This window comes from Rattus norvegicus, chromosome X (genome assembly GCF_021556685.1).
Source record: "Rattus norvegicus strain SHRSP/BbbUtx chromosome X, alternate assembly SHRSP_T2T, whole genome shotgun sequence".
NCBI lineage: Eukaryota > Metazoa > Chordata > Mammalia > Rodentia > Muridae > Rattus > Rattus norvegicus.
The window spans coordinates 74,386,779-74,406,846 of NC_141554.1; the positions used below are offsets into that span (position 1 = coordinate 74,386,779).

Sequence of the window (20,068 nt, forward strand, 5' to 3'; positions counted from 1 at the left end):
TTGCATGCACTCCCACAACACCTCCAGTTTAAAAAGAAGAAAACAAATAAAAAAAAACCAGCTAATGTTGTGGCACATGCATGTAGTCATAACACTTGGGAATGGGGAGGCAGGAGATCTGAAGTTTAAGGTCCTCCTCAGTTACCTACTGAATTACAAGCCAGCCTGAGTCGTATGAGACCTAGTCTCAAAAACAAAAGAAAAGAGAAAACTCAACTGAGAATAGAGAGATGGTTCAGCTTTTTTAAGGGTAATTTGTTACTCTTGTAAAGGTCTCAGGTTCCATTCCCAGCACCCACATGGAGGTTTACAACCACCTATAACTCCAGTTCCACAAGATATGGTGCCCTTTTCTAATCTCTCCAGGCACCAAGCACAAATCTGGTACATATACATATGTGCAGGCAAAACTCACACATAAAATAAAACTAATCCATCCATTTTTTAACAAAAGGGAAAGGAAATGGGGAAAGAAAGAAGAAAAGCAGGAAGAAAATAATAATAGCATTTAGCTTATTTAGTTGTGTATATTCAATTAGATGATTTGTATAATGCTCTTAGCAAAGGCTCAATACTTAACAAAATCCAGAAATATTACTCATTAATATTCACGTTATTATTTTTCAACTAGTTCTTAACATGACAAGGATGACATTTTCCATGTAGTTACTTCCAAAATCCTATAAAAACTCTAAGTGAGGTTTGTGTGTTTTTTTCACAGCTGAGTAGGGTAGGTAACGAAGAAGTGGAGAAATGTCTTCATTCAAATTGATAGAGCCAGTTTGGCAGCAGGCTTGGGGGTGGCACCCAAGTAGAAGAGTGGGTGGTGGCAGCAGTAACAGAGGCAAGACAGCCAAACGTGTATGACCTTCAAGACAGAGATAATGTAGCAAATGAGACATTTGAGCACATGAACTATGGGACAAAAGCCTTTGACTCCTAGGTCCCTCTGTGTCTGCTCATCCTTCATAATGGCCTATTGTTGGTCATCTTTCCTCCCCAACACCTCTTCTATTTTCTACTGCCACCTTGCTGACTCCAGTTGACTATTTTTGTGTTTGCATTTTTTGTGTCTGGTTGGTTGAATTTTGTTTAGTTGGTTTGGTTTGGCTTAGTTTGGTTCTGTGTTTGAGGCACAGTCTCCCTATGTCTCCCTGGTGGGTCTAGAGCTAGCTATGCGGACCAGCTTATTTTTGAATGTGCAATGAGTGGTCCTTTTTGTTTCTTCCTCTTAAACACTGAGGTTATAGACGTGCCAAGATGTCTCTCTTGGATAACATTTATTCTAACATTCCCACAGCAATGAGATAAGTTACCCTAAACTTTGTAGCTTCAAAATGATGGTTTATTTTTAGTCATCCCACTAATCTTGGTCCTACAGCATATAATGTATATAATACATATAATGTAACACATATATAATGTGTATATGATATACACATATGCATCTATACATCTACACACATACATACACACACATATATATGTGTATATGTATGTATGTATGTATGTATATCTCTGTGTGTGTGTGTGTGTGTGTGTGTGTGTGTGTGTGTGTGTGTGTGTGTTCAAAGTTATGCCAGGCATACTGGTGAATCCAAGAACTTGGGAGGTAGAGGCAGGTAGATCTCCATGAGTTTCAGACCAGCCAGGGGTACATAGTGATAACCTTTCTTTAAAAAAAAAAAAGATGAAAGATTCTTTCTTCTTGTGACGCCTTAACAAAGTTCTGTTGATTGATGGAAGAGTTTACAGTCTGATGAGGGTGACAATAACACTTCCATGAAATAAAAGGTCATGTAACTACAAACATAAATATAAGACTATAAACCAAGTTCATAGAGGTGCAGGAGATACAAAATAATAAAGTTATTTGTCAGGATGTGCTAGTTGAGGATAGTTTCTATGAGCACTCAAGTTTTGCGATTTGAACTAGAGATTTAAGGGGGTGATGGACATGAGTTAGTAGAGAGGTGGACCTTTTCAAACAAATAGACAAAAGGCGACAATGCAAAACATAACTCAAGCCAGGACAGATTCCTACCCCATCCTGCCATTTTCCCATCTCAGCAACTCTACATGATCTGACACCACACCCGTTTCAGTGGAAGGAGAGCTCTCTGTAATGTAATGCCCACTAGACTTGTCATCAAATTTACTATATTCGTGAAGCACTTAACACAGACTCTAAGTGGGGCTACGGGAGGAAGGAGTTTATGTGAAGGTATTTACAGGCATTATGAGTAAATATTTCCCATCTCCTTATTCTAGATCTCATGTAGGAATATATGGCCTTCTGTTATACCACCAAGATTGTCTACAGGTAGGGGATAAACCCATGGTGGAGAAGGACAAAAGGATATGAAGGGGCTAGGGAGATAGCTCAGTGCTTGTGGTACACACATAAGGGCCTGAGTTCAAATACCTAACATTCACCTAAAACCAGGGCTTATAGTATGTATTTATGGCTTTGGGAAGGAGGCAGAGAGAAGAGAGGCTTTCTGTCCAGCCAGTCTATCTGAATCAGTTAGCTTTGATTAAAAAAAAAAAAAAAAAGCAGGGGTTGGGGATTTAGCTCAGTGGTAGAGCGCTTGCCTAGCAAGCACAAGGCCCTGGGTTCGGTCCCCAGCTCCGGAAAAAAGAAAAAAGAAAAAAAGAAAAAGCAGAGAGTAAGTGATAGAGGAGGACACTGACATCAGCCTCTGGCCTTCACACACATCTATACACAAATGTGTGCACAAATTTACATGCACACACACACACACACACACACACACACACACACACTGAATATATACACAATAATTTTTTTAAGAATATGGAGAATCAACAGGGTTTCTCATACAATGAGCAGACTAACATCACTTTGAAGGCCCAGTGTGTGAAGACGGAGAGGGAAGAAGGGAGGAAAATATATCCATCAACAATTCAAATGGTAGACAAATTAAAGTACACTCACTCTAGAACCTTGCTACGTAGCAGAAAAATTGCAGTATGACCACGCAAAGAAATATGTATTTATTTAAAAGTTGTTAAATATCTTAAGTTTAACTGCCAACATTTATTGTGACACAGAGCTGAGGCCACAGATACATTAAACATATTTCTGCCCCCAGGAGCTCACAGCTAATTGTAAGAACCAGACGAACAAACAAATACGACCTGCAACTCTATGACATGAGCTTGCCAGAGGCGACTTAAAATGCACAATGGGGACAACGTGCTGTACCTGAGAAAACATGGGGCAAATGGATGGGATTTTTCCCGAAATGGAGACCTGAGGGAAGAATGATAAGAACGATGACTTGGAGGCAGGAAGATGAGACTATCAAGGTCATCCTCTGTTACACAATGAATTTGAGGCCAGCCTAGCCTACGTGAGACCCTATCATACACACACACAAAATATGCACGGCGGGAGAGATGGCTCAGCAGTTAAGAGACCTGAGGTCTTACAGAGGACCTCAGTTACATTTCCAGCACCCAATCACGTAGCTCACAATTTGCCTGTAACTCCAGCTCCAGGGGGAGCAGGGCCTCAGGCCTTCCTTCTCAGGTACTTACAGTCACGCACTCACATCCTCATACGTACACATATTAAAAATAAAAAGAGCCGGGTGGTGGTGGCACAGGACTTCAATTTCAGTAGTCAGGAGGCAGAGGCAGATGTCTCTAAAAGATGAAGGCCAACCTTATCTACAGAGTGAGTTTCAGAACAGCCAAGGTTACACACAGAAATTCTATCAAAATTTCTGTTAAACAACAAAAAGACACAAACAGGATGCAAAAGGAAAATTATTATAAAGTAGTATATTTCTAGAAAATAGGAGGAAACTACAGCTGGTTCAAACTTAGTGTGCTTAGGTGAAATGTGAAGCAGGAAAAGTGTAACTTGAATCTGAAGAGCTTTCCTAGAGTTTGAACATCAGTGCATGATAATATATAAGAGACAGACATCAGGGACTCAAGAGATGGCTCACTGGTTAAGAGCACTGACTGCTCTTCCAGAGGTCCTGAGTTCAATACCCAGCAACCACATGGTGGCTCACAACCATCTATAATGGTAACTGATGCCCTCTTCTGGTGTGTCTGAATACAGCTACAGTGCATTCATATATATGTATGTATGTATATATTAATCTTTACAAAAAAGAGACAGACATCAGTACTCTGGATTCTTAGGCCCATCTGTTTCCTTTCATAAATCAATCTCTCTCTCTCTCTCTCTCTCTCTCTCTCTCTCTCTCTCTCTCTCTCTCTCTTTCTCTCTCAGAACACCTTCATTTTCATCTATAAAATGGATACAATGGTACCAACCTTACAGGGTTATGTGAAGAGTACGTGAGCTAACATTGATTTGGTGGTTTGAATAAGAATACCTTCCATAGGTTCGCTAGGAAGTAGCTCTATTTGAAAGGATTAGAAGGTCTTGCACTGTTGGAGAAGTGTGTCACTTAGTGTGGGCTTTGAGATTTCAAAAGCCCAAGCTAGGGCCATTGTCATACACTCTGTCTAGGTCTGTGGACCAAGATTCAGCTTTCAGTTACTACTCCAGAGCCACATTTGCCACCATGCTCTGTGTCATGATGATAATGGTCTAAGCCTCTGAAACTGTAAGTCAGGCCCAATGAAATGTTTTCCTTTATAAGAATTGCTATGCTCATAGCAATAGAACAGTGACTAAGACAATTGGTAAAGTGATTACAACATTGACTGGCACATATTTTAGCGGTTAATTACCAGGTGTTTCTTAGAAAGGTAACCTTGTTGGCAACCTAAAACATAAACTATAGTGGGAGTGGGGGAAATGAGTGAAAGCAGGTCCTATTAGGACTATATAGCCATTTAAACATGGGGATTTTTTTTCTTGTTTGGTTTTAAGGTCTCTCTAAGTAGCTCTTGACTCTTCTGGAACTCAATTTGTAGACCAGGCTTGCCTATAATTTAGAGATCCGCCTGCCTCTGCCTCCTGAGTGCTGGAATTAAAGGTGAGCACCAATATGCCAAGGCCCAGACACAATGTCTCCATTTAGAATTTGGAAGTAGCAAGTTACAGACGTGGAAAGGTGACCACTAGTGTGGCTGGAAAGGCTCCGTAGACCCAGGACAGCCTCTAACCAAATTCAGAGGTTAAGAGTAGCTAGAGGCTAGAGGTGTAGGTGCAGGAAGAGATTTAAAAAAAAAAGTTGGAGACGTGTTGAATGAGAAGCCATTGAAGTTCAGAACAAGGAAAACATCAATATTTCAGAGGTCTGCATAGCTGACAGAGGAAACTGGCAAAAGATCTGTATGTGAAAAGCACATTGAGAGTGGAAGAGGTAGAGAAAGCACCATAACCAATGAACACCATTTGTTGCACAAGCTTCCCTCTCAACTCCCCAAAGCGAGTGTGTCTTATTTTCTAATCAGTTCCCTACTTTTTGATAGTTTTTCTGCTTTTTATAGGGACAATACTTTTCACTTTGCTTTCTTAGTGAAGGATGGGAAAATCTAGCGTCTTTCAAAACGGTCTTTTGGGCGACCCCGAAACTCGAGGAAGTGGGTGGAAAGGGAAGGAATGAGGAAAATAATTTTTAAGAAAAGAAAAAGAGTCCGGGACGACCTCTAACCATTAAAGTTCCACCTCCCCACATCCTGCCACGCGCCGCTCTCAGGCGGCCGATATCGGACTCCTGATTGCAAGGTAGGACGGGAGATGTAGTCCTCAAGACCAACCAGGGTGGCACGATTGAAGAACTCGGTTTCCCAAGTGGCTCCTGAGGCGCGTGCGCAGATGGCTGCCCCAGCGAGTGGTAAACAGAGACGTCAGGCGGGGGCTGCTGCTTGGAGCAAAACAAAAGGGAAACCCGGGGGGCGGGGGGTGGGGGGGTCCGATAGGGGATTCAGTTCTGGAGTAGGGGAACCTTGACCCTATCAAGAGTGACCTGGAGGGAAGAGGCGAGGGGAGGGAGAGCCAGGGGAGGGACAAGTGACGCCCGGGAGCGGGGCGTGGGGGAGGGCAGCGATCCGGGTGGAGGAAATTTGGGAGGAGTGTCCGGGGGGCAGCAACTTGAAAGGGGGAGGGAACTTCGCTGAGGAGACGTTCGGTGATGGGAGCGCAATGTATGAGGGGATACGGTGCCTCAGGTTTAAAAGAGCAGGAAGCTGAGTGAGAGGGTGCAGAAAGTGCCTTCGCTAGGCGGAGGTTACAGGTGGTGCCTCAGAGCGCTACTCTGAGGCTGCAGCCTGTAGTCCGGAGGGGATCGAAGCACCGAGTGGAAGGGACAGTTTAGGGGCTGGAGTCCTGAGAGGAGGGAGAAGTTCGTGACTTTCTGAGAACTGGAAAGAATGTGTTTCCCCCCTTGGGGGAGGCATGGTGAGGGACTGTGGCAGGCTCCACTGAACGCTGAGCTGCAGAGGTTCGACCCCACGTATGGAGCCAGAGAATAAGAAGTCAGCCACAGAGGCTGCCGCGATCATAGACCTCGATCCCGACTTCGAACCCCAGAGCCGTCCGCGGTCCTGCACCTGGCCCCTTCCTCGACCAGAGCTCGCTACGGAGCCACCCGAACCGTCCGAGGTGGAGCCCAGTCTGGGACAGAAGGTACCCACGGAGGGACACTCCGAACCGACCCTGTTGCCCTCTCGGCTCCCAGAGCCGGCAGGGGGCCCCCAGCCGGAAATCCTGGGGGCTGTAACAGGTCCTCGGAAGGGAGGCTCCCGCCGGAATGCCTGGGGAAATCAGTCATATGCAGAACTCATCAGCCAGGCCATTGAAAGCGCCCCGGAGAAGCGGCTGACACTCGCCCAGATATACGAATGGATGGTCCGCACGGTGCCCTACTTCAAGGACAAGGGTGACAGCAACAGCTCGGCAGGATGGAAGGTAAGTATGACTCCCTTACCTTCCCGCCATCCACCCTTGGACCCCTCCAGTTACTCTCATACCCGGTGCCCCCATTACTGCCTTTCCACTCTTTTGGAAAGCCCGAAGATCCCCGTTTAATCTTCAGTTAGACAAACATTTACTTAGTACATAGTATATGCCACACTCTGAGCTTGAAGCGGGAGGATCAGCGATGAATAAGACACTGTCCCTGCTCTGAGGAAAATCGAATTCTCTACTCGCTACTCAGCACTTTGGCTTGAGCTGCTCCAAACATTTATTCCCACAGAGAAGTCTTTATCCTATGTACAGCAGGAACTGTGTGGATTCTCCACCCGCACCTAGCCTTCCCTCCTCCCTTACCTTCCACCCAACACCTTTTGGCCCATTCCTGCGGGATTACTCGGATTCCCTGCTTGCCTCCCAATACCTCAGTGAACAGGAACTGTTACAGGTCTGCTCTGCCCAAGAGGGAGTGGGCAGTGAAGGGGAAAAAGGTGGTTAGTATCCATGGAGAAAGGTAGCCGACCTTGTGCACTAAGGAAAGAGGCCATGAGCTGCTATCTGCCTCAGTTTACTTTCTCCTGGTGAAATTCTTCCTTGTAAGGCGCTATCCAAACTCCGGGAAAGAAAGTCTTTGTTGTTCAGGAATACTACTCATGGAGAAAGGAGGTATCACATAGCTTTGACTTTAGAGTCCATGTTGAGAGTTCTCTTGGTCTTTCTTGAAGAAACTGGGAAGATCTGGATCGATAACTCTGAAAACTTTGCCAGAGAAATACTCTTATCACAAAACTAAGGAGAATTCAACACCACAACCTGTATCAATGACTTGTATCTCTGTAAATGGTTAGTGTTACTGCACGGAGTACAGCGGACACAATGGATCTTCCCATAGATGTTACAGTGAGGGAGCAGATCTACAGTATGCGTAGGGGCCAGACGGAACAGAAGATGGGACAGCTGACCAAGACCCTTGGCACTGTTTCTGGGTAGACTGCCATGCCACAATCTCAAGCTCACAAAGAGCTTCCCTCCTTGGACCCAGCCTGCACAGCTGTTTTCTTTTCTCTTAAGTTGATTTTCCAGGGTAGAGTGACGAGTGCTTGTTACACTGGGAGTAATCCCTCCTTATGACTTACACAGAACATGGCATTTATAGTTTATGAAATCTTTCTCCCCCTTTTGGTTCTGGGAACTGAACCCAGAGCAGCATGGTTGCTACTAAGCTAAATCCATAACCCGTGAAATAATTCTAAGATTTTTTTTTCATTTGGTTAGTCCTCCCAGCAGTTCTGGGAGTCCACATTTTGCATATGAGGCACAGGGAAGTTAGGTAATTAGTCTACCCTCAGGATGAGGACTTGAGTACAAGTTTTGCTACAGATCCTGGTTCTCTGAGTTTGCTTTCATTGCCGAACTAGTCAAAAGGGGACCAAAAAGCTTCCAGAGCCCCCCCCTTCATATTTCCCTGGTGTTGTGCCAGGGTCACTCCCACCCCACCAGGGGGCGGCACTCACTTGAACAAGAAAGCTTAAGTTAGGTATCCGCACTCCCGTGCATTCGCACTCCCATGCACGCACACTCGTGCACGTGCACGCACACTCGTGCATGTGCACACATACACACACACACACACACACACACACACACACACACAGAAAAGCACACTTGGGAACTGACAGTTGCCGCTAGCTCGTTCCAAGGCCTAATAGAGAGGGGTTGTCAATGGAAGCGTAGCTCAGTAGTAAATTCCTTGCACAGTATATGTCTCTAGGCTTGACCACCACTGTGTGCGTGTGCTTGTGCATGCGTGCGCACGCACACGCACACACACACACACACACACCATAACACATTTACTTCAGTAGACCCAGAATTAGAGAAAAAGAAGGGAGGAAATCACATAACCAGAAGACACAGCGGTGCTCAGTTACTAAGAGCCGGAGGTGGCTGGATCCGCTCAGTGAGGCAAAGAAGTCGTTTGCTAAAGGACCTTGGCATAAGAGGCTACTCAAGCCATGCTCTTCAAGAAAAGGGTCGCTTTTTTTTAAACCAGTCAGCTAGAAGTGGTTTCCCGCTGTCTCAAGCCTCAGTTTCTTAGTGGCTCCTAGCATGTCCGAGCTTCCTCCTGAATTTATCTCTAAACTAAAGAGCTCTGTGCAGGAGGTCAATGACCTTCAAGATAGAGAGATTATGGGAAAAGCTGGGAAGGAGCTGGGAAGCAATGGAGGCACAGCAAACACCATAGGCCAACCAGTAAAATAAGTATCACCAGAAGCTCAGGCAGTATCAACCTCCATCTCATACCCTGGGCTACTTGGGGAAAAGAATATATTTATCTGAACGTCAACAGTAAAGGAAGAATGAAAAACAAGTAGGTTTTAGTACCAAAGGCACTCAAGAGCTAACAGAACCTCAAGGGAAGCCTTATGATAGTCATCGAGGGGCTACGTACCAACCGAACATGTATTGGCTATGTATTGTGTGCTTGATAGGCTGTGGCCTTGGCACTCTGAGGGGCCATTCTTAGGGGACAGTTGCACACAATCTCACTCAATCTATATGGCATGATTTATGGTTTCATGTCATTAGTCATGTCAACTGTTAACTACCAAAGGTATAGACAATACTCTTGCTGTCCTGGAACTCACTATATAGGCCAGGCTGGCCTCAAACTCAATAGAAATTCCCCTGCGCCTGCCTCTGCCTCCCGGGTACTAGAATTAAAGGCCCAATTTGGAATCTAATCTGAGAGAGACAGAGGGAGGAGGAGGAGGAAGAAGATGAAGAGGAGGAGGCTGGCAACTCTGTACAGTCTCTTGTCTCCCACCTCACTCTAGTTCTCCTTTCTGGATTTGACTTTTGAAACTCCTACTGTGTCCCAGCATCCCCTTAGATTAGATTGCTGACCACCACCCTCCCCTACACGTATCTCATTCCCGTCTTCTACCTCTCTCCCATCCAGAACTCCATCCGTCACAACCTGTCTTTGCACAGCAAGTTCATCAAGGTACATAACGAGGCCACCGGCAAGAGCTCTTGGTGGATGCTGAACCCCGATGGCGGCAAGGGTGGCAAGGCACCCCGGCGCAGGGCTGCCTCCATGGATAGCAGCAGCAAGCTGCTCCGGGGCCGCAGCAAAGGCCCCAAGAAGAAGCCATCTGTCCTGCCAGCTCCACCTGAAGGTGCCACTCCAAGGAGCCCTCTGGGCCACTTTGCCAAGTGGTCGAGCAGTCCTTGTCCTCGAAATCGAGAAGAAGCTGATGTGTGGACCACTTTCCGTCCACGAAGCAGTTCAAATGCTAGCACTGTCAGCACTCGGCTGTCCCCAATGAGGCCGGAGTCTGAGGTGCTAGCAGAAGAGGAAATGCCAGCCTCAGCCAGCAGCTATGCAGGGGGTGTCCCTCCCACCCTCAGTGAAGATCTAGAGCTGCTGGATGGGCTCAATCTTGCATCTCCCCATTCCTTGCTGTCCAGGAGCAATCTCTCCAGCTTCTCTTTGCAGCATCCTGGGCTTGCTGGCCCCTTACATAGCTATGGCGCCTCCCTCTTTGGCCCAATAGATGGGTCTTTGTCAGCAGGAGAAGGGTGCTTCTCGAGTTCCCAGTCTCTAGAGGCTCTGCTCACCTCTGATACACCACCACCTCCTGCTGATGTTCTCATGACCCAGGTAGATCCTATCCTGTCTCAGGCTCCTACACTTCTGTTACTGGGAGGAATGCCTTCCTCTAGCAAGCTGGCCACAGGAGTCAGCCTGTGTCCTACGCCGCTAGAGGGTCCTGGTCCCAGCAACCTGGTTCCCACCCTTTCTGTGATGGCACCACCTCCAGTCATGCCAGGTGCTCCCATCCCTAAGGTCCTGGGAACCCCTGTGCTTGCATCTCCTACTGAAGATTTCAGCCATGACAGAATGCCTCAGGATCTGGATCTTGATATGTACATGGAGAACCTGGAGTGTGACATGGATAACATCATCAGTGACCTCATGGATGGTGAGGGACTGGACTTCAACTTTGAGCCAGGTATAGCACTACCGAATCACTCCGTCATCTTTGCTCTTGAATGTTCAGCTAATTCTATGATCTGAACTAGAGAGAGCCTCAGAGCACATAATAAGAGTCCCTGGGGAGGTAGAAGGGAAGATGTCACATTAGGATACTACAACTTCTAAATGGGGACCTGTGGGCTCCGCATCACAGAAGGGGAAGCTAGGGAGCTTTGGGAAGGTGAAGAGGTACCTTTGGTATGATCTGGTGTCCCAAATGAGTTTCTTATCTTGTCTTCCATTTCTTTTTCCCACAGATCCCTGAGTCACAGCAAGAAGCTTTGTCCCCTGCTTCAGAGGTGGAGCCGGAGCCGAGCCTGTCCTTATCCACTTTTCCCCCTTGAGCCCTCCCCAGGAGTCTGGGACCCTACGTTAGAGCTAGGGATAGGTGGTCACACACTCAAGTGTTGAGGAAATTATAAAGATACATCAATGACAGTAGGGATTGTGAAGGAGGGTGATGGGAGGAAGGAGGGAAAGGCTTATTCTCACTGTGCCAATTAGGGGGTAATTATGGTCCTTTCTCAGGGGCCACCATTGATTTCCCCATTACACCTCCTAGGCCTTGAAGCAGGGGCCAGCAATGCTGTTGGAAATGTGAAGTCACCAGTGGCCTTATTACCCTGCCTTTGGGAGCAGGATCATTATTATTATTATTATTATTTTTGGTAGAGAGAGTCTTACTAGAGCTGGGCCAGGCTGGGTTGAGCCTGGATTTTTATGCAGTGGGGTGGGTGGGTGGGGGTTGGGGACCTAGAAGGGCCAAGTTTTGAGCACTGGAGTGGCTCACCAGGCCAAATCACTTTTGAAAGGATGCAGATAACAGACAGGCTTTTTATAAACTTTTAAAGAAATATAAACACAAATATAGAGATTTTTAACAGTGGTGAGGTGCTAGTGAGGGGGAGAAGGCTTTTTTTCTTTCCGAAGGCTTTGTCATAGTGACATGATACAAACACTACAGACTCTTACGGAGGAGACACAGGAAGCTAGGGAAAGGTGGGTAGCAAGAGTGACTGGAAGGAAGCGTTCCCCCTTGGACCAGGTCTAGAAAAAGCTCTATACATAGTTTTAAGCACAGAAACCTAAGCCAGGTCTCTGCATTCTGTCCACTAGTGCCTAGAAGAGGGTGCTGTTGTGGGGCAAGCACACTCTTGTTTCACCAGTGCGGGTTAGTGCTCCCAGAGAGAGCATCCAAAGCCTGAAATTGGCTTGGGGCCTGGGAGGGGCGTGAAAGAAGGAAGGATTTAGGGTAGTAAAGTTAGGTACAGAGACCTCCCTGTTCAAGGCCTGGGACAGCTGTCCCTGCCCTTCTTCCCAGTCCTGGTCTGCCAGGGTTATGTGAAGACCATAGTGGCAGGCAGGGTTGTGGGGAGGAACAGGGAAGGGGGAGCTTGGGGAGTTTGGCTGAGGGTCTGGGAAATGAGCAGGGATGGGGGGAATGTGGATCAGGTTTACTAGCACCTGCCAGAGAGGCCATCTGGGGCTCCTCCACCCCAGCCCCCAAGCAGCCCCTCCCCCAGCGCCCTTTGCATTGTCCCCTCCCCCACTCCTGCTGTGGGTTCCCATCATTTCCTGTGTCAGCGCCTGGCCTACCCAGATTGTATCATGTGCTAGATTGGAGTGGGGAAGTGTGTCAAATCAATAAGTGAGTTCAATAAATGTCTATAATCAGATCTGGTTTCTGGTTTCTGCTGCCTTGCTGCCCCCCTCCAATATGGGGGAGGGAGAGAGGCGGAAAGTCGAAGGGCAGTTAGTTGACTGGCGGGTGGGAGGGACTGCCCGCAGGCTGGGAGGTGGGGGAATTTCAGCCTGGGAGGTAATGGAGTGTGGTGGGGGAGGGACACCTAACCCCAGCAGGAGTAGGCGGCTGCAAGATAGGCCTCCCCCGAGGGGAGGTAGTCTGCTTTGAGAAGACCCCACCCCCTTCTCTGGCCCTCAAAGGCTTATTGTACTAAAAGTCTAGTAACTAGACTTCACAGTCTTTCCTCACCACCACCCCCAGTCCCCAAGTGTTCACTCCAGCCCTCTGTTGTTGTTCTGGTCCACCCTCAGCCTCCCTGGTGCCTACAGCCTACTGAAGCCTTTGTGCAGATACTGGGAGAAGGAGTCTTTCTCGAAAACTAACCTCAGGTTAAATTCCAGTAATTTCATGCTGTCTCCTGGTAGTTGCTGCTCTCACTTGGTCACTTTATTGACTTAACGATGTCTCTTGAGAAAGTCTGCTCTAGTCTTATAGAATGGTCTGCGGGTGGGAGGTGGCCCGTCTTCATCTGATCGCCCACCTTTAGACTGGAAAAGAAAAATCTTCTATGAATGAAGAGGCTCTGGAGGGAAAGATTGCTACTGTCTAAGGCTAAAGAAAGGGGGGGAAAGGTTGGGGTCAGATGGTGAACATAGAAATCGAATTTAGAAAGAAAATTCTCAGAGATGAGCTGTGCTCGAACCTTCAGTTGGCTGCTTGGGCTAGGGGTCTGCTGGGTTCCACCACTCTTGGGAGATCTTGCTGGGAGATTTACAGAGGATTCCATGGCTGCCAGTCTCTTGGCTTCAAGAGTTCTAAGCATCTTTATTCGGCTCCTCTCCAGGAACTCACATTGTGTGCGCAGTGACTCTAGAAAACAAGAAAAAGCACCAGCCCCTCTGAGGAAAAGAGATGGAACCCATCATGACCCTCTGTCATTCAATGGATCAGTCAGAATAACTTGGCCTAAGACAGAAATGATGGGAAAAAAGAGAGTGACACTCATGGTTCATACTGTTTAAACCAGACACCCCCTCTAAAGTTTACCTAGACCCTTGTCCCCCTTTTCCTAGGCTCCTATGATCCCACCTACCACACTATTCTAGTCCCACCCCTATGTTCATACCACCCCCTTCTCTGGCAGAGTCCTCCACATTTAAGCCCAGGTTGCCTTTAACTCAAAATCCTGCTGGAATGCTGGGGTTACCACTTTATGACAATACACCACTTCCTATGTCCTACCTCCCCCATCACATGCCTTACCAACTAGTTCAGGTTCTGGATGCTTCAGGAGGGGCACAATAGCTTTGTAGGAATTCTCAATCCTGGTACCTGTAAACATAGCATTAGGCCATCCTCCAGCCCCTGATACATACAAAGTCTTTGCCCTTTTAAAGCCCACGATTTCAGGATTCTAACAATAAACACTTTCTTGAGCTGGTACACATTTTCCTCCCCTTTGGCACCGACCCCACATAGACCCTAGGATGAAGTAGGGTGGCTTGGTATATGTGCCTAACCTACTGTCATCAAAGTAGTGTTCTTTGAGCTGACTAGTTATGGTCTATTTAGAGCTGGCTAAGAATGCCCTGGTTTACTTATTAGGGTGTCTTGAGATAGGATCTCATATAGCCCAAGTTCCCTTTGAACTTCTAATGTTCTTGGCTCTACCTTGTGGGCATTTTCTTTTGAGTTAGCTGGCCTCTAATTCTCAAGCTTCTTTACCTCCATTTCTAAAGAATGTATTCCTTTTGAGACAGGGTCTAATGCAGCCCCAGCTGTCCTCGAAGTTGCTGTATAGTTAAAAATGATCCTGAACTTCGGATCCTCCTGACTCCACCTTCCAAATACTAGGACTATAGGCCCCCAATTGTATGTCATGTTGAGGATGGCATCCAGAATCTCAGGCATGCTAGGCAAGCCCTCTGCCAGGTGAGCTACATCCTGGCCCTGCTTTATATTGTTTGTTGTGTGTATGATACTTGTGTTTGGGATGAGGTCTTGCTCACAATTCTCCTGCCTTTGTTCCTTGAGTGCTGGGATTACAAGAAAAAGCTGCCTTATTTTAAGGACAAGTTTCATAGGCCATCTTGAGGGATTTGATCTATAGAGAACACTCCCAAGCCTCTACCTGGTGCCCCACGCTCCACTTTACAAACATAGTAGGTATTTCGAGCTGTAAGGAATTTGCTGGCATAGTCTCCAGGTGTCTTTGACAGGAAGAGTAACTTCATGGTCCCCGATTCATCACACAAATCAATGGTGTCTAGAGGAAGGCCATGGGGTAATTGGGATAGAGAAGAACAGAGAATATGAGTGAAAGGGGCCAGTGGTCCTCTACAGAATGGGTTTGAGGAAGGTTCAAGGAGAGGAGGATAACCCTTCTTGCTGGGAGGAAAGTTTAGAGGCTAGAGGCAGCTTATTGCTTCTGATCTTCAATCACTACTCCACCCTAAACTACTTACCTGTTTTCCGTAATCCCATTTTCTTTCTGGTGTAGTGTAGCAACAGGAGGACAGAGCAATTGGTATTGACCAGAAACTCTTGATTGTCTAAGGAGAGATGGGATGGAAGTATGCAGGCCCTTCTCTAGTTCTACCCCTCCACGATCTCCTGAGCTGCCCTCACCCCTCCCCATGTCCATCCCCAGGCTGTTGCTCTGTGCTGCCCCTCACCTCCATGTTTGATGATGATAAACATGCTACTGAGGTCATTTCATTCTTCACTCCTTGATGAATCATGCAGAAGGAAGGTGTTCTAGTGGCCCCGGGGGCCTGAGGGTGCCCATAGGGTTGGAGGGTTGAAGGGGCAGTATTTCATAAAATGAAGGAGGCCCTGACTGGGCAGACAGGAGAGAACTTTTGACAGTTGGGGGTGGCCAGGATCTATAGGGGTGGGGCCTGGGGCTGTAGCTAAAGGATTATGAGGTCAGAAATGGTATGTGTAATAGAAGGCACAGTAAGGCCAAGGAGAGAAGACAGTGGATAGGATCTGTAAAGGAGCAACGAGGAATTGGGACAACATGGCAAATATAACTCTAAACTGGCCCCTGGGGTGAGCCCAGAAATTATCAGAGAAAAGTAGCCAGACCAGCACTCCTTTCAGCTAATTTGTAGTCCTCTTGTTTCTTCGGTATGCTGTACTACCCCCTTTGCCTACCCTGACACCATTCCTCCCAACTTCATTGTATGCCATGTTTCTCCTGCTCCCCAACTCCGCAACAGACATTCTTGATGATCATTGGTTAAAAACTTTATTTCTTATTGATTTGGCAACAGTTGAATGGTAGGTAGAAAAAGGGAGGGAGAATCCTGTAAAAGAAGAGGGCCGTGCTGGATGTGGTGGTGCTTGCCAAGAACGCCGACACTTGAGAAGAAGAAGTGGGATGATCGCCTCTGAGTTATAGGCCAATCTGGCCTACGTAGTAAGTTCCCAGCCACCCCGGACTACAGGGTAAGACTCTCTCAAAAAAAAAGTGAAAAAGTACTAGACTAGGCACGGGAGGGCTTGTGCAGGGAAAGGGGGCAAGGGGCATTCTCAAGTAGGGCGTATGGAATGGAAAAGCAGTTACATGGGACATGAAATTGAAAATTAGCCATAGCGGGAGGCAATAAGCATTGGATCCAGGTTGGCAAAATGTGTAGGGGGAGGTTAGCATCACTTAGGGCTATAGGACTTTGAGGTTCCATCAAGGGATTGGAGGCTCAGGCTTCAGGCTTCAGAGAATAACATGGGGGAGGCCAGTAAGGGCTATGAAGGCTGCAAGGAGAGCCTCCAGGCCCCTCTCCTAGGGCTCCTCCTTTCGGGGGAATCTCACTGACGTGGCAGAACCGTTCACTGTAGTCTGGCTGCAGACTCTCAGTCAGCCCTTTAGACACACCACTCCAGGCCTAAAGACAGATATCTCCAGGTCAGAGGTCAATTAGGGGCAGGAAGCAGAAGACCCAGGCTCTGGGCCAACGGATCTCTCACAAATCTGTAACCATTGTGATTACAGAAGGGCTATCTAGGCTCCAGGGCTCCTAATGCCCTGTAGTTTCCGTCTGTATCACACAAATCTCGTTTGCTCTGTCTCTCTGCCTAGCCCACCCTCCATTTGGTCAGCCACATCCTGATGATACAGGCCCCCTCCTCCCTCTGCTGTGCACCCTGCCCCACCCCCGTCTGTCTTGCTGACTGGCAGTTGGCAGTTGATAAACTTTAGTATGTGTATGGCAGTGTTCTCACCGAAAAGTTCCCATGGTATTCAGTAACCAGATCCTCTAGATTCTTGATGGCGGGAATTCGAGGCATTCTGACCAGAGAGAAAGAGGGAGCAGAAGCATTAAATGAAAGATTCTTTATTACCCGTTATCCAACTGGCCAGCATGGAACCTCTAGCTTCCTCTCAACACTCTTATCATAGCTCTTAAATGATCTACCCTGGAGATCTTGAAATAACCCCACTACCCCCACCTCATTTTAAGGGCTTCCTGAAATCTCACCGTTCCAACCAACAGTACACAAAGATCAGGGTAATAATCAACCCCATGGTGCCAACAGGGATAAGCACAGCTTCCAGTGCAAACAAGGAAGGATTCTCTGTAACAAACAAGGAAAATGACCCTGGCATTGTGGTACTCATAAGACATGGATGCCAGGCACCACGCAAGACACACTCCTTATGCTTACTTTTCATATAGCTCCTGAAAGGGAGGAACAATGTTTATCTACATTTAACAGATGAATAAGCCAAATCAAAGAGGGCAGCCCAGATCCAAGCTCATCTCCACTCTGCAGACTCTATGGAATCCTGTGGAGACCTCCTACACATTTAATATTTCCCTGGAACATCCTTTGGCCTCCTTGGGGATCCACTCTTCTATTTCAGCTGCACCCCTTCTCATCCCTACATAGAAAAAACCCTACTTCATAGTGATTGAGGCTAAACAGTAAGGGGGCTGAGACTTAGGGCTAGAGAGATAAAGCAAATGGTAGTGACAGTGTGTTCCAAAGGTTAGGGTATGGGTGAATGATTTAGGGATGATGCATTTGGGTCACTTTACCCTCTGCAGTATGGCTCCCCCAGTGGATTGGTTGGCTCCATTTACTCCACTGTTGAGTACTTCCACAGATCGGGTTAAAGCGGCTCCGAACCCGAAATGTGTACAGCTTCTGTTCATCCACACTAGGCAGGGAGAATCTAGGCTCATGATCCACTATTTGTTCCTAGGGAGAAGAAGGGCGAAGGAAAGAGGTTATCTATAAAGGAAGAGAGAATGGGAACATTCTTGCCTATACCTCAATGTCATCTTCTGATTCTTCTAATTTCTTGGTCTTTCCAGTACCAGGAAAACAAACAAAAAACCAGTTCTGGTTCCTCCCTGTTCTACTTTGCTCCTCTCCTGACTAATGAGAACATACTGCTCCCCTTCTCTAACTTAATTCCCCCCAGACCCACTCGCTGGCTTCCTTTATGTCTGTCATCAGGAAGAGGATGGTGGGAGAGACAAAGGGAAAGCTCACTGATGATGTCAGAAAGAAAAAGTGAAAGTATGGACAGAGGGGCTGGGAGGCAGAGAACTGGGACCTGGTGTTAGGTTTTTCTGTCTGGCTACTTGAACCCTTTCTCCTCTTACTTGGCCTTAGCCACTGATCCACAATGCCAAGTCACTCACCGTCCAGCTTCGATCTCGGTTGCTCCGGTACTGCACCAAGTATTGTAAACAGCGTTCTATGTATCTGCTTTTCCACCTCAGTTCTACCTGAGATTCACTCAGGTTATAAAGTGTTAGATTCTCTGGAGCCCATGGGATCACTGGAATATGTGTGTGCGTGGTCATTGCCCTGGCCTAGACAAGTCAGGATCTTGGAGGTAATTCCCTTCATCCCTCCCCGCCCCCCCCCCATCTTCGCCTTTCTGCCCATGACCAACAATGAGAAAAGAACAATCTATAAACTCCAGTGCCTTTAAGCTCCCTGGCCTCTTGGCCACTTCTTTCCCGATTACCAAGATTCTGTAGGTTTAGCTTCTGTTCGGCTCGCCTCTGGGGTTTCTGGGGGTCCTGAAGCTGGACAACAAATGTCTGGTAGAGCTGGATATCTTCTTTTTGTATCTGACAGCCAGAAGTAATCTCTTTTGAGAACAGATAGTGGCTGCACTCCTGGAATGTATTATTATCAGATCCCTTGTACCTAGAGAAGGGTTACAAGGCAAAAGAATGATGGGCCAAACATAGGTAGGTACCACATCTGCCCATAGCCTAGCTTCATCTGGTCTGAACTGATAACTTATCCCATGAGAAACTGGTATGGTACCTGAGGAGCTGGCTACCCACTTTTTTGCTCCCCCGTCTCTCTCAGCTAACCCACCTTCTCTTCTTCCTGTACTACCCCTCCCCCTTCTCATACCTATAGTGCATAGTGAGGTTGGTCGGCTGAGGCTCAGAACTGCTATTCCAAGTGCAATTCATATACTCGACATTGAACACAAAGCATTGAACCTCTGGGAGGGGCAGAGTAGGAACACTGAGATGTTTAAGGTCCATAGAAGTCAGCAAGAGATCTAAGTTTGGGAAGAAAATGAAACAGTGGAGTGGAAGAAAAAGAAATCTTGGTCAGAAGAAGCAGTAGTGAGACAGACAGCCCTCCCCTCCCCTCCCCTTCCCCACACTTCTTTTTAGTCATTATAGTGAGCACTAGCAGGCTCCAGATTGTATAGAAAGAGCTTCTATACAGCCCTTTCCCCATAGCCTTCCTCTCAGCAATCCCCTCTGGTCTTAGATTTCCTACCAGATTTGGTGTCTTCATTCCCACTGGACATGAGGACCTTGGAGCTCCACCCTACCCTCAGCAGAAGCAGCTGAAGGAGTAAGAAGGATCTAGATGGCAATAATGGTTTCAACATGGCGCTTGCTCTTCTTTCTCTGGGTGTAGTCTGTGTCAGAACCCTGAACCACTCTCCCACAAGCCCTCCCCACCCATACATTTCCTTTTGTCGTAGTTTCCGGTGGAAAGAACCTTAGAAACCACGCTGTAGAGGGAGGGGGGTTAGTAAATGTGTTCAGTGACATAAGCTAAGTCCCCTGGGAGATTTGGGTTCTGCTCTAAGGTGATGTTCTGTCAAGATTAATACTTGATCAACAACAGTGTCACAGAATTAAGGCTCTTCAGGCCACCTAGGTCCAGAAAGACTCTGCTGAACACCCACCCCCACCACACACCTTCATTCCCAACCACCTTTTCCCTCTAGGCTATCTTAAACCTCTGTCAAAGTTGTACAGTCTAGGAAGGATAGATGGAAAATACTGACTTGATTCATGCGGGTAGACACACAGCTGTCTTTCCTCTGACCTAATCAAACTAGAATAACCACCCCCAACTGCTGCCTGAGTTTGGTCCCTGTTGTCCCTGGTGAGAGCTGGCGTCTAAG

General features: G+C 47.2%; 3 protein-coding genes across 7 annotated transcripts; 1 reads left to right on the plus strand and 2 right to left on the minus strand.

Moving 5' to 3' along the window:
* The first annotated feature begins 5,774 nt into the window (after positions 1-5,774).
* Foxo4 (forkhead box O4) lies at positions 5,775-12,589 on the plus strand. Its single transcript, NM_001106943.2, has 3 exons — positions 5,775-6,865; positions 9,834-10,890; positions 11,171-12,589. Exons 1-3 carry the CDS (start codon positions 6,413-6,415, stop codon positions 11,176-11,178), a joined length of 1,518 nt encoding a protein of 505 aa, NP_001100413.1. The 5' UTR covers positions 5,775-6,412; the 3' UTR covers positions 11,179-12,589.
* Positions 12,590-13,082: 493 nt separating this feature from the next.
* On the minus strand, positions 13,083-15,506 carry Cxhxorf65 (similar to human chromosome X open reading frame 65). 4 transcript variants are annotated; one of them, NM_001433446.1, is made up of 6 exons: positions 15,333-15,506; positions 15,123-15,209; positions 14,789-14,923; positions 13,921-13,989; positions 13,361-13,527; positions 13,083-13,205 (listed from the first exon to the last, which is right to left on the minus strand). In NM_001433446.1, exons 1-6 carry the CDS (start codon positions 15,355-15,357, stop codon positions 13,113-13,115), a joined length of 576 nt encoding a protein of 191 aa, NP_001420375.1. In that variant the 5' UTR covers positions 15,358-15,506; the 3' UTR covers positions 13,083-13,112. The 4 variants fall into 4 exon arrangements, with proteins under 4 accessions (NP_001420375.1, NP_001420377.1, NP_001420376.1 ...); NM_001433448.1 differs by lacking the exon at positions 14,789-14,923; NM_001433447.1 differs by lacking the exon at positions 13,921-13,989.
* A 388-nt stretch (positions 15,507-15,894) lies between these two features.
* On the minus strand, positions 15,895-19,564 carry Il2rg (interleukin 2 receptor subunit gamma). 2 transcript variants are annotated; one of them, NM_080889.1, is made up of 8 exons: positions 19,429-19,557; positions 19,048-19,201; positions 18,647-18,831; positions 18,315-18,454; positions 17,703-17,865; positions 17,142-17,238; positions 16,885-16,951; positions 15,897-16,547 (listed from the first exon to the last, which is right to left on the minus strand). In NM_080889.1, the coding sequence occupies exons 1-8, from the start codon at positions 19,541-19,543 to the stop codon at positions 16,362-16,364; spliced, it is 1,107 nt and encodes a 368-aa protein (NP_543165.1). In that variant the 5' UTR covers positions 19,544-19,557; the 3' UTR covers positions 15,897-16,361. The 2 variants fall into 2 exon arrangements, with proteins under 2 accessions (XP_087455138.1, NP_543165.1); XM_087599012.1 differs by lacking the exon at positions 17,142-17,238 and having other exon boundaries at positions 15,895-16,547; positions 19,429-19,564.
* Positions 19,565-20,068: the final 504 nt, after the last annotated feature.